Below are 14,424 nucleotides of genomic sequence, written 5' to 3' on the forward strand. Positions count from 1 at the left end.
GACAGGTCTCCAAAAACAGCCCTACAGAGCAGTTTATAGGTCATCATGCCACATCCTCATTTGTGAAGTTTTAAATTTTTACAAGTATTTTAATTTATATTATTATTTTAAGCCAACTTAAACTTAAAAAATGATTAATAATTTCTCAGACTTATTAAGACTTTTAATATTCTAATGTGCATTTTGACTTTCCAGAGAGAAACAGTCTTTGCAATATGTCTCAAACTAAAACATCCTGCATTCCTTTTTTCAAAGACCATTTTGTAGGACTCGTTGTCCATAGAATACACATTGAAAAATGCTGCCCCAACCCTTTGGGCCACAACAAATGTAGCAAGGGAGTGAAGAGGCAGTTATATAGCATGTTTGTGTGTTTGTTTTGTGAAGTGGCTGTGTGCTATAATCATCATCTTGATAAATACCATGACTTAATTAAGAAAGGAAAGTGGAATGGATGCTCAAACCAAGAAAATAATAAAAGGAGAAGTAGAAGGATTATATTCATAACCCAATTTAGAGAGAGGATAGTTGTTAATTACTTGTTGATTTGTTCATTCATTATTGAGGAATGAGACAATGCATTCACAGTACCCTTTAAAAACCAGACATGGGTTCTTTTTTTTTTTTTTTTTTGCTGTGCTCGGGCCTCTCACTGTTGTGGCCTCTCCCATTGCAGTGCACAGGCTCTGGACGCGCAGGCTCAGCAGCCACGGCTCACGGGCCCAGCTGCTCTGCAGCATGTGGGATCTTCCCCGACCGGGATACGAAACCGTGTCGCCTGCATCGGCAGGCGGACTCTCAACCATTGCGCCACTAGGGAAGCCCCCCAGACATGGGTTCTTAATCCAAGAATTTATCAAAACCCATTTTGAAATCACTTGTATTTTCAGCTGTGCAACCTCCTAGGAGAGCAATTGTTCCAGGACTTTATGCAAAGAGTAGAGCAGCTCCCTAAAGAAAGCAGGGCTGCATCCCCAAGAATCCCCAACTGAGTAGCAGGTCACTTGAAAATCTGTACATGAAGGGTGATTCTCTAGGCTGAACAGTGGCCACTGCTTTTACTGCCAAGCAGCTGTGGAAAGTTTGTTTGGTATAAGAATGTTCCATTGGCCCATCTTCTGGGTGGGGTAAGGCTGGCCTAAGACCCAGGGGATGAGAAAGCACAAAGGGAACAAAGAAAGTTCACTTTCTTCTGACTCCCGGTTGGTTGCCTCCTCTCTGGTACAAAGGGGAAAACTGCGTATGGAGAATGCAATGTAGATTCTTCTTATAAAACTAGTTCACTGTATACCTTTACTTGTCTGACTCTAGTAGCTCCTTCCAAAGTATAGTAGGAACTCTCTGAATGGAAGGCCACTTACCCCGATCACCTAATGAACCAACACTCTCCCTTCCTCTCTATTAAATGTATTGAATGACGTCCAGGGCACATGCAATACTCATGGCCATTGGCTGCTACTCTATAGTACAACTGGACACTTCTGCTCTCACCAGTTGTGTTATACTTCCCAAAGTCAGTTGTGTTTCTTCCCAAGTCTGTTTATGCTGCTAACATAAGCATAACTTAATGTTTAGTGAACTCAGAAATACGATTATTAAGAAAAGAGTTTGCTGATTCTATGAAAACAAAGTAGAATGATTTAGAAAGAATCAACAAGGCTGAGTTAAAAAGTCCGTCAAATTAGGTATGTGTGAAATAAATGTAAAAGATGTGGTGGGAGGGCAAGAGGGTCATTAAAGTCTCAAATTCTGCATGGAGGTTGCTTCCCAAGTGTCTTTATGTCCTCAGTTGTTTTAGTGAAATCAAAATTGGGTGCATCAAAAGAGGTAATTTTGGTATGGTTTATCCAGGAAAGATGATATGGCTCTCCAAATCAGGTAATTCATTCACGAAGAAAATGTCTTGGCTTAAACATACTATCACTTGCTATGATTTCCTGACCTTTCAATTAACCATCCTACTTCCAGTCTCAAGCTTACTGGATGAGCCAGTTTCTGCTAAACATCTATTTATCTGCACTTAGTATTTTCCTTTTGATTATTAGAACTAACCTACCTCCCTACTTCTGGGAACATGTAAATTACTGAGGGGGTACAGCAGAAAACACTAAAGCAGAAGTCAGAAGACACAGATTCTAGTCATTACCTGAACTGTAATCTTAGAAGTCACCTTATCTCTTTGGGCCACTTTCCTCATCTATGAAGTGTCCATGTTGCGTGTAGGGATGGAGGATGAGAGGTAGATGATAAGAGAAGGAGTTGGATTAGATAATCCTTCAGGTCTCTCCTGATTCTTTAAAATGCCATTCTATGCAATTCAGCTTATATAAGACAGGTAGAGTTCTTTAAAACATCTCTTAATCTTTATTTGGAATATAAAATATAAATATTCAGAAAAATATATAAATTCATTGTTAATGTCAAGAGTAAGTAAATTTACTTGAGAAAAGTAACATTATTTAGAAAAATTTTTTAGAAATTTTATTTACAAAAAAGAAAATACAAAGTTATATATATACACTCACACACATAATGATTCAAATAAGATCTAAGTTGCCAACATAAAATTGATAACTGATATCCTTATAATTTGAGAATGGGAAAAAAAGTCTCTAAGATGTTACACTTCAAATGTCCATGCTCTCTATAATAAAAAGCTTTTGGAAGAAACTATCTTTATTAATAATTTATATTTCCAAAGTGGATTACAAAGCTATAGTTCTGGGAATAGCATGTAATATAAACTTGTTTAAATAATTCCCAGGTTTATTTTTTTTTTAATTTTAATGTTACAAATACAAAACTACAATTACTGACTGGAAAAAATAAACTACTGAAAGAAACAAATGCTGTCTTCTTTAAATTCATTAGTTCTGCAACAGAACTAAAATGAAAAATTAAGCTCAAGACTCAGTTCAGATCCCAACTGAATTTCTTTAACAGCAGTGAGTCTTGTCAAAAATGTGTTTCTAGATTAAAAAGAAAATTGTTAGAGAGTACTGCCTAACATATTGTCTTGGTATTTCTTTCACAGAATGATGCCTGAATCACTTTTTGTGCCATAAAAATAATACAAATTAAGACTCATATACAAAGATAAGAGATTTAAGTCTAAGTATACATCATCTTTTAAAATAACCATTTGCTATTTGTGAGTGGGAAAAGAAACTGTAATACTCAGTTTATATGCTCCCTTCCGAGAACTATTGGAGTCTATATCAATTTCAAGTTTTCTTTTATGATTCAGCTATTCTAAGAGTATAAACTATTTTATTAAAAATTAATGTGTTATCCACACAAATGGCAAATATTGAAAATAGGAACATAAATAAAAAATAATAAAAATAGTAAGTCTACTAATACTGAAGAGGAAGGAAGACAGGAGGGGGAGGAGAGCATGTGAAAGGGAGAGAGATTTTAAACATCCGGTTTCTATTCTGGACCATTTATAGAAACAGACAGACACAGCAAGCAGAAGCCAAATATATTCTCGGGCTCTGACAGGATTTGTTTTCTATCTTGTCATTACTTTTACTATATTCTTCCTAATAATATTTCTCCAGTGTTCTAGATTTCCTGACCGACAATACCAATCTTATTAAGAGCTTACACATGAGAGTTGTAGAGGATTCAGGCATGTGCATGGAGTCTGGCTGCCTTGTGAGCCTACTTGCTGGGGGTTTGAAGCTTTCCCAGGAATTCCTCAGCACAAAGGCACACACATCCATGGCAACTTCCTCCCCCATCCTATGCATCCTTCCCAAATTCCTTTGAATGATTTTCTTAGGAACTAGCACACAATCCCTGGCAGAGCAGTAGGTACCTACCTGGTCTATTGCACAAAGGTAAAAGTATATGCATGATGCCCATTTCACTACTGCTGGCACAAAGGCAACAGACTCACTCAACATGCATCCTCTTTGTTTGCTCTTTTTATGAGAGTGAGTCCATGTCATATCTCAAGCAAGTACCTATCAAGCTCAACCCTTTCCATTTCAATGCCATTGAGAGAAAGTCACAGTGCCTACTAAACATGCAGCTTTAGACACACACACTTGTCCCTACATCAAAATAAAACACAATAGAATTCCTCTACACCAAAGATAATGAGGGAACTATTTTGAAAATATGAATGATTTGTTTATGCAGACTATAAAAACATCTCTTTGCATCAAAATAAGTGTCCCTCTTTATTGCACACAGACTATTTTCTATAGAATTTAAATTGCACATGAAATTATAATTGTGTCTTGTTTAATGTAAATTGATTGTCTCAATTATTGGGAAAGCATTTGAATTTTAATGGACTAATTTTAATGGACATGTGCCAAGCAAATCAGCAAAAACTCTAACAGCTCTAACTGTGGAGGTGCACAGCCAGACGTCTCTACAAATCAGAAGGGACTGCCTGGTCTCGAGAATTCATCCTAAAGTGGCGGCCCAGAGGAGTTAGTTAGGTATTCCCCATGAAGAAGAGATCAGCTTTTGATTGTCAGTGTTAGAAGATGCTGTGACAGTGAGGCTGTAATTTGGTTTCTCTCTCTGAAAAAAAAAGATTCACTATTAGTAGAAAGGACTTTTATGGCTATGCTTTCTAGAAAAAAAAATTTTTAATGTTCTTTCTTTCTACGGATTAGGCTATCCATGAAAATCAAGGCTTTAACCTGAAGGTAGAACCAACTGAGAATCTAGCAGTACCGGGTCACCAGGAACTAAGACACACTTTTTTTTTTTAGCATAGTAAATATACATGTATATATTTATTATTTTTTAAAAATAGATCTTTATTGGATCATAATTACTCCACAATACCGTGTTAATTTCTGTTGCACAACAAAGCGAATCAGCCATATGCATACACATGTCCCCATATATCCTCTCGTTTGAGCTTCCCTCCCATCCTCCCTATCCCACCCCTCTAGGTCATCGCAAAGCACCTAGCCAATCTCCGTGCTATGCTGCTGCTTCCCACCAGCCAACTATTTTACATTCGGTAGTGTATGTATGTCAATGCTACTCCCCCTTCGCCCCAGCTTCGCCCTCCCACCCCATGACCTCAAGTCCATTTTCTATGTCTATCTGTTTATCCCTGCCCTGCAACTAGGTTCATCAGTACCTTTTTTTTTTTTTTTTTTTAGATCCCATATATACATGTTAGCATACAGTATTTGTTTTTCTCTTTCTGACTTACTTCACTCTGTATGACAGACTCTAGGTCCATCCACCTCACTACAAACAACTCAATTTCGTTTCTTTTTATGGCTGAGTAATAGTCCATTATATATATGTGACTCTTTTTGAATTATCGTTTTCTCAGGGTATATGCCCAGTAGTGGGATTGCTGGGTCGTATGGTAGTTCTATTTGTAGTCTTTTAAGGAACCTCCATACTGTTCTCCTTTTTGACCTACCTCCTAGAGAAATGGAAATAAAAACAAAAATAAACAAATGGGACCCAATGAAACATAAAAGCTTTTGCACAGCAAAGGAAACCATAAACAAGACCAAAAGACAACCCTCAGAATGGGAGAAAATATTTGCAAATGAAGCAACTGACAAAGGATTAATCTCCAAAATCTACAAGCAGCTCATGCAGCTCAATAACAAAAAAACAAACAACCCAATCCAAAAATGGGCAGAAGCCCTAAATAGACACTTCTCCAAAGATATACAGATTGCCAACAAACACATGAAAGAATGCTCAACATCATTAATCATTAGAGAAATGCAAATCAAAACTACAATGAGATATCATCTCACACCTGTCAGAATGGCCATCATCAAAAAATCTAGAAACAATAAATGCTGGAGAGAGTGTGGAGAAAAGGGAACACTCTTGCATTGTTGGTATGAATGTAAATTGATACAGCCATTATGGAGATTATTTAGTTTTAAAGGAAGACCTGCTATTTTGTGTTTCTATTTTATTTTGTTTTGTTATTTAATGAGGATATACTATTAAGTTTGAATTGCAAAATAAAATCCAAGAACTTAAATTTAACAAAAGTATATATTGTTTCCTATGTGCCAAGCAGATTCCAAGCTAATTTCAGTCTTAGAACAGCCCTAGGCAATGGGAACTGTTTTCCCTCCTTTTACGTGTGAGGAAACTGAGTCACCAAGAAGTGAGGTGACTTGCCCAACATCCACAGCCTGTTCAGTGGTGGGCCTGGGCTTAGAATCCAGGCAGGAAGCTCCAGAAACTGCATGTTTTTAACCACTATCCACCACGTGCTCTATTGGTAATTTAAAAATCTTTTTAAAAGCTCATTTAGTCTTGCTATAATAACCTGGGGAGATTTCTAAGGCACATTAGCCTGAAAAGCTGCTAGCAGAGACTTTGACTCTTAGATACCACACTGTCACTCACGAGTTAGAGCGGGAAAATCTGCTGTGGGGCTTTGTGGCCTGGAACTCTGGAGACCTGGAATGGGGTCCAGGACCAGCTCAGATGCTGGCTTCCTGGGGAAACTCAGAGAGGTATGGCAGCATGCTGATGAAAGCACAGGCTCCAGCATTAGACAACCTTGCATTTCTAGACTGGCAATGGGACATATTAGCTAAGTGACTGTGGGTAAGTCACATAATCTCTTGGAGTCTCAGTTTCCCCCTCTAAAAAATAGGAGACAAGAATATTATCTCAATAGAATTGATCCGATGCTTAAATTATTCAATGCCTCTCTGCTGCAGATTCTTTACTCACAAAACTGCAGTGTTGTGTTAGAGATCACGAAGTCCCACCTACCTAACAAATACTGTGATTCCATAATACTACGACTACAAGACAGTTGATTATAATACTGTACGTAGTGCTTATGCTTTTCAAACATTTTCACGCCTATGATCTGATTTGATACTCATTACTAATGTGCATAGTATTCAACCCCTATTTTATGGATGAGGAAATTGAGCCTGAGAGAGTTTATTTGGCTTGGCCAAGATCATACGTTGGCAGGTGACATGGTTGGCCCACAAACTCTGAGCTTTTGCTCCTTATCCAGGATTCTTATAATTTGCTGTGTTTCCACAGAAGACATGACGCCTGCATGCAATAAGCTTACAACACAAATGGAGAAAGTGAAAGAACGTGAAAAAGTAGAAATAAATACTAGTTGCTCCAAGATCCTGGAGAGAACGGAGTAGCTGCCTCTGGTTTGTATGTCAGGCAGCTTGCACTGAGGGGACCTCTTATGCATCCAATGATAGTGCAGCACCCAGGCTTGCTTGGAGCGCAGAAGCCAAGGTAGAGTTTCCATGAGGAGAATGAAGAAAAGAAAATGAGAGATATTTAACCGAGACATGGTTGCAGGAATGCTTGTAACCAGTGAATGGTAATTGATGGCTCTGGAAGGGAAGAGAAGCGAAACAGCAGAGAGGATAGGAGATGCACATAATGAAAGTTTTCTCAAGGGCTGGCCTTGAGGTTGACATTATTTAATGTTAGTATCCATGACAGGTGTACCAGATTCTCTCTGTGCCATCCTTTCCTGGGCCCTCAATCCCTTGCCACTGCTATTGAGATCACTGATTTCATGGAACCCTCTTTGCTCTGCCACCTGAGGCTCACTGCATGCAACTCAAGTCTTGGATTCCTCCTGCCCCTTGGAGTCCAATGACATGCCAAATTCTAGAATTTAGGATTTGGCTTCTGAAGCAACTGCTAAAAGGACTGGTAAATGTAATATGAAGTGCAGGGGAATTATCTCCCATGAGGAAAATTTTGGACCCATGGGAGACATGAGATGGAAGTGGGGCAGATAAATTCCCTCTCCTTTCCTCCCTCCAGTGAGCTATCTGGAGGCAGTTTCTCTGTACAGCCTGTCCAGAAACAGTCTGTGTGGCTGTGACTCTGTGGCTTATCATGAAGCAGTTGCCAGTATGGTAACACATTGCCTTACATTATTTTCCATTATTCTATGCCTCACCTTCCTTTCTCTCACTCTCACTGCCCTGGGGTTGCAGCTAAAATAAACATTAGCATGTAACCCTTGTTGAAGTTCTAGGACAGCAGAAGTGGCAAAGTCATCATTGAAATTACCCAGTTAGTTAATATATCTAAAAATCGACGTAAAAAGACATAATTCGTCATGGAAATGTAAGTAGTCTGATAATGTAAGCAAAATGGTGAGAAGTCAATAAACTTAGAAATCAGAAACAGACTACAGATGGGAAATAAGCAGAAAGCTATCAGGGGGCCTCTCTGGCGCTCCAAGTAGGTGATAAATATCATGATGTTTAAAAGGCTAACATCACAGAAATGCCACCCCCCACTCCCCTATCCGCTTAAGATCCTTCAAAGACTCCCTTCTCACAGTGAAGAATAAATTTCAAACATTTTTACATGATTCAAGAGAAAGACTCTTCCAGATCTAACTTCTGAGAGTCCCACCTCCTCTTAATATGTAGGAAGCCACAAAAACATTACTCCCACCCTAACAATGAGAAAAAGAGTCAGAAAATCAACAAAGCCGTAAGTATTCTTGAGCCAGAGAGCTGAGGTTGGAAGATAACCAGGTGAACTAAATTCCAAGAGGCAGAGTGTCCCTCTGAGGAGAGGCAGAAACACTTGAATTCTTTTATCTTTAGCAGAGCATGGAAAAGAGAAACAGCCACTATAAAAGGAGGGAAGAGGAAAGCAGGTAATGTTCTGATCTGTTCTTACAGTGTAGGCTAGTATGACAGTCTAGAATTCCTGGGACCCCCAGACACGAGAGGACAAGAAGAGTTTGCATTCATTCTTAAGCACTTTTCCACAGGTTTCCTTCCACTGTATGCTCACAAGAAAGACTGGGAGCAGGAAAGGAGATGTGCACCCCAACCGGACAGGGCACAAGCAAAAACCCTGCTCACAGAGTAGACTCTATTTTTTCATATGAAGCAAAAGCCTCAAGCTTCTGGGGAAGGGGCAAGAAATCTTCCCAGGAAAAGGTTCAGTGCCTCTGGGGAAACGTTAGATGCAAAAGCTATCTTCCCCTGGGAGGGGTGGAACCCTCTTGCACGTGGCCCTAGGAATAGGTAAACTTTCACTGAGGAATATAGGTCAAAGCAAAATCCATCATTGCTGTGATGGTAGACGTTTGAAATCCAGCTCTCTGGGGAAAAGGAAGTTCTGAATTGTAGTGTCTGCCCATTTCTGTGACGTAAATACTTCTACCGTGTCCAACTTAAAACTATCAAGATGATGTTAAATGACTCACACATTTATAAAAATTTAATAATCAGCTCCAGCACTCAACTGCATCTGACCCTGAAGAGGCAGCAGGAAATCCCATCCCCATGCCCAATCCCATGCTCATCATAAACCACAAGGAGAGTCAAATGGAAAAACCAGAAATAAAAAACAGCAATTAAAAAAAAAACAAACCCAGCATCAACAATAAAGAATTTCTTTGATGGGCTTATCAACAGACTGAATTCAACACAGGGAGGTAAAAATCATTAAATTTGAGATTGGTCAAAGAAATTATCCAAGCTAACTACAAAGAAGATAGAAAGGAGTTAAGGTGGGAGGCACAGGGGGTAGTGTGGGGACAGAAGAGACTAGAACAGTACATCTAAGAGCTATGGGACAACATCAAATGATCTAACCAATGTATAACTGGAATCCCAGAAGGAGGAGAGAAAGAAAGAGAATGGGAAGATCTAACGCCTGCATACTGTCTCTGCATCATCTACCGTCAATCTCCCTTTATATTTTAAAGCCACAGTAAAGTTCTTGAAGAGACCATGTCCTCCTTGACTCCCAGGACCTTCAAACATCTATTCCTTTTTCTCTGTTAAGAGTACTTCTACTTCTCAGGTATTATTTCTCTAAGGAATTGTACACTGGGTCTCTAAACCCAGGTCGGGTGCCAGTCTGGTATGCCCCAGAGCATCCTGATTCACTCTCATCATATCAGATTATACCCCTGTGATTACTGTGTGCTCCTGAGCAGAAATGAGAGCTCCTTAAGGGTAGAGATCATGCCTTTTTGGACTTACATTGTGTGTATGGAAGAAATGCTTAGGGATCTTAAGCATGGAAATACATTTTTTTTTCTCTAATATAGGAACAGAAATTTACCTGCTCTGTCTTTTTAGCAAAAGCTCTGTCCAAAGAGTGATGTTCAATGCTCATAACCTCTTGCGGTTATTCGTACATTTCTAACATGTGTCTAGCACCTATTTTTAATTGAATATTTTAAAAAATCTAGACTTAATTGAGGAAAAATAAAAATAATAAACATTATAAAAATATTAAAACTGGCTCATTATAGATGTTTTTTTTTTTTTTTAACATCTTTACTGGGGTATAAATGCTTTTTTCACAATGTTGATTCTTCCAATCCAAGAACATAGTATATCTCTCCATCTATTTGTATAATCTTTCATTTCTTTCATCAGTGTCTTATAATTTTCTGCATACAGGCCTTTTGTCTCCTTAGGTAGGTTTATTCCTAGATATTTTATTCTTTTTGTTGCAGTGGTAAATGGGAGTGTTTTCTTGATTTCACTTTCAGATTTTTCATCATTAGTATATAGGAATGCCAGAGATTTCTGTGCATTAATTTTGTATCCTGCTACTTTACCAAATTCATTGATTAGCCCTAGTATATAGATGGTTTTATAGAATATTTGTCTCCAAAAAGGCGTTAGCTATTTCCTAGTACTTTATGTTCATAGAGTTTTTTCTTTTCTAATGTTTAAATGTTATAAAAATTTCCCTCCCAGGAATAGAAATTAAAATCTGATAGCCTTTTTTTACTTTTTTCTGTTTCTAAAGTCAAAACCTAAAATAGGTAAAATTGGGGATTTAAAAAGAGTGTACCTCACTCCCAATTATGCTGAAAATATGATTTTTAAAACAACTAGGTAAATGTATCCCTCTTGAAATTTTATTTGGGGCTCATACTAAAAACTTTCACACATACAAACACACACACACATACATTCATATACTCACAAACACTTAGAATATCATAGGCATATCCCAAGTATTGTCCAAAATGTTGTTCCATAAATCACTTGTTGAAAACTCAGAAGGCATTTACCCTTAGAAATAACATTATGTAAACATGGCATTTTGTTTCACAGACTAGTTCACAAGAGCCTATTTAACCCCAAATATAAATAAACTACCTTCTAGAATGTTAGCCTCTCAAGTTCCTGTTGCATGTCCAAAATCTAGAACAGAACCTAGTATACTAAGGGGTCGGTAAGTATGTTGAATGAAGGATGCTGAATAAATAATAGTGTGAAACATTTGTTGAAGACTAAGTCTGCACCAGACACTGTTCTAAAGAGTTTTCAAGGGTAATTTTAGGCCATTATCACAACCTTATAAGGTAGCATTTTTCAGATAATGAAAGTGAGAAACTGAGGAAATAAGGAAGATTAAATTTATGATTTAAGGAATTTGCTCTTGACCTGACATCTAGGAAGAGAGCCTCCTTCTAGGGTGCATGTTCTTAACTACTATACATACTGTGAAAATTAGTAAAAAGAAATCTCATTTAAAATGGTGTTGGGTTTTTTGATATTTAAAGTGTGTGTTTCTTTATTTCATTTTGGATGATCTGTCCATTGGTGAAATTGGGGTGTTGAAGTCCCCTACTATTATTGTGTTACTGTCGATTTTCCCTTTTATGGCTGTTAGCATTTGCCTTATGTATTGAGGTGTTGCTATGTTGGGTCCATAAATATTTATAATTGTTATTTCTTCTTCTTGGATTGATCCCTTGATCACTATTCTGTGTCCTTCCTTAGCTCTTTGTAAAAGTCTTTATTTTAAAGTCTATATTATCTGATATGAGTATTGCTACTCCAGCTTTCTTTTGTTTTCCATTTGCATGGAGTATCTTTTTCCATCCCTTCACTTTCAGTCTGTATGTGCCCCTAAGTCTGAAGTGGGTCTCTTGTAGACAGCATATATAGGGGTCTTGGTTTTGTAACCATTCAGCCAGTGTATATCTTTCGGTTGGAGCATTTAATCCATTTACATTTAAGGTAATTATAGATATGTATGTTCCTATTACCATTTTCTTAATTGTTTTGGGTTTGTTTTTGCAGGTCTTTTCCTTCTCTTGTGTTTCCTGTGTAGAGAAGTTCCTTTAGCATTTGTCTTAAGCTGGTTTGGTGGTGCTGAATTCTCTTGTCTGTAAATGTTTTAATTTCTCCGTTGAATCTGAATGAGATCCCTGCTGAGTAGAGTATCTTGGTTGTAGGTTTTTCACTTTCAACACTTTAAATATGCCCTGCCGCTCCCTTCTGGCTTGCAGAGTTTCTGCTGAAAACAAACAAACCAATCCAAAAATGGGCAGAAGACCTAAATAGACATTTCTCCAAAGAAGATATACAGATTGCCAACAAACACGTGAAAGGATGCTCAGCATCACTAATCATTAGAGAAATGCACATCAAAACTATGATGAGGTATCACCTCACACTGGTCAGAATGGCCATCTTCAAAAAATCTACCAAAAATAAATACTGGAGAGGGTGTGGAGAAAAGGGAACCCTCTTGCACTGTTAGTGGGAATGTAAATTGATACAGCCACTATGGAGAACAGTATGGAGGTTCCTTAAAAAACTAAAAACAGAACTACCATATCATCCAGCAATCTCACCACTGGGCATATACCCTGAGAAAACCATAATTCAAAAAGAGACATGTACCACAATGTTCACTGCAGCACTATTTACAATAGCCAGGACATGGAAGCAAGCTAAATGTCCATTGACAGATGAATGGATAAAGAAAATGTGGTGCATATATACAATGGAATATTAGACATAAAAGGAAACAAAACTGAGTTATTTGTAATGAGGTGGATGGACCTAGAGTCTGTCACACAGAGTGAAGTAAGTCAGAAAGAGAAAAACAAATACAGTATACTAACACATATATATGGAATCCAAAAAAAAAAAAAGGTTCTGATGAACCTAGGGCCAGGAAAGGAATAAAGATGCAGATGTAGAGAATGGACTTGAGGACACGGGGAGGGGGGAAGCGTAATCTGGGCCGAAGTGAGAGAGTGGCATGGATTTATATATACTACCAAATGTAAAATAGATAGCTACTGAGAGGCAGCTGCATAGCGCAGGGAAATCAGCTCGGTGCTTTGTGACCACCTAGAGGAGGTAGGGAGACGCAAGAGGGAGGGGATATGGGGATATATGTATACATATAGTTGATTCACTTTGTTATACAGCAGAAACTAACACAACATTGTAAAGCAATTATACTCCAATAAAGATGTTAAAAAAAAAAAAAAAATGGAGTTGGGAGGCCAGCAGGGGAACTATCAGGCCTTACCACTCCATGTCAATCACAGACCCATGAAGAAAAGACATACTTTGTACCTCCAACAGGTAGAAGGTTACTACTTTACTACCCAGCAAGAGGAAGGAAAAAAAAACAAAAACCTCCTTGCCAGGCAACAACCCAATCAATTAGAGGCTGTCACAACTCAGCCAATGAAAAGCCACTACTTTGAATTCCCAGCTTCCTCCAGTGAACTCTTTGTTTAATAACAGGCCTGCCCAAGTCCTTCTCTAGAAAAGCACATTCCTCTCCTTTGTCATTTGGACTTGCCTGTGGATCACCACAGATTAGATGTCCTGAACTGCAATTCTTTTCTGTTCCCAAATTAACCTATTTTGCTGGTAAAATAACTGGCTGTTTTATTGCTTTAGGTCAACAATACTGTCTCTCTACTTTCAGTTTTAGGTCAGAACTTGAAGGCTGTTTAAAGAATGTAAGCTCCATAAGGGCAGGGCTGTCTGCTTGTCCAGTGATTTACCCAAGCACATCAGTGCTATATATAATAAGCACTCAATAAATATTTGATGAAGAAGTGAAAGGGAGTCTTTTTCCTTTTCCTGGGTATTGGGCCTATTCTAGGAATAAGCGTGAATTATATTAAAATGCCTGACATTTTCCTCATTCTCTTTTGTTGGGTATATTTCCCATTTAATTTTCTCCCAGGTGATCAGTTATGATACTGTCTGCCTTGTTCCAGCTATATAACTTATTCACTCTCAGATCAAAATCTAACTCCTAAAGCTAGAACTTCCTCTGTTACTGGGAGGGAGGAAAGCAATCTGATTTCAGGTCTTCCCAATAAAATGTAATTGAAAATGCCTTCCAGTCCTCTTAGGAATTTGCCAATAATGTGTAGAATAATTGGATTTTAAAGAAATTGCTTACTGACTCCAACTGACTTATATATTTGGTACAATTTTGGGGGAAAGGGTCAAGTTTTCTAAGCTGTTTCTGTTTTTTGTAGCTTCCTCTTTTCCTCTACACAGTACTCTCAGATTGTTTGTCTTTAGACCCCTTAGGGGAGGCAGCCTACCTAATCCATGGTCCAGCAAAATGAAAGCTAGTGATAACCAAGAAACATTTCAAAAAAGTTGAAATGAGCTTCTTTCCTAGCAACATATG

At 38.1% G+C, this 14,424-nt stretch overlaps 1 protein-coding gene across 5 annotated transcripts in view; it reads right to left on the reverse strand.

Moving 5' to 3' along the window:
• Positions 1 to 14,424, reverse strand: part of SDCCAG8 (serologically defined colon cancer antigen 8) — a 259,213-nt gene that overhangs the window by 50,324 nt on the left and 194,465 nt on the right. Inside the window, exon 17 of one of the 5 annotated variants that reach the window (XM_029227093.1) lies at positions 4,343 to 4,542. The exons of the other annotated variants lie outside the window; for them this stretch is intronic. Within the exon in view, the coding sequence (XP_029082926.1) occupies positions 4,479 to 4,542 (64 nt within the window). The 3' untranslated portion in view covers positions 4,343 to 4,478. Of the gene's footprint in view, positions 1 to 4,342; positions 4,543 to 14,424 lie in introns of those variants that run through there. 5 annotated transcript variants of the gene reach the window in all.

The sequence above is a fragment of the Monodon monoceros genome, unplaced genomic scaffold (genome assembly GCF_005190385.1).
Source record: "Monodon monoceros isolate NGI ecotype Baffin Bay Population unplaced genomic scaffold, NGI_Narwhal_1 Super_Scaffold_18, whole genome shotgun sequence".
Classification (NCBI taxonomy): Eukaryota; Metazoa; Chordata; class Mammalia; order Artiodactyla; family Monodontidae; genus Monodon; species Monodon monoceros.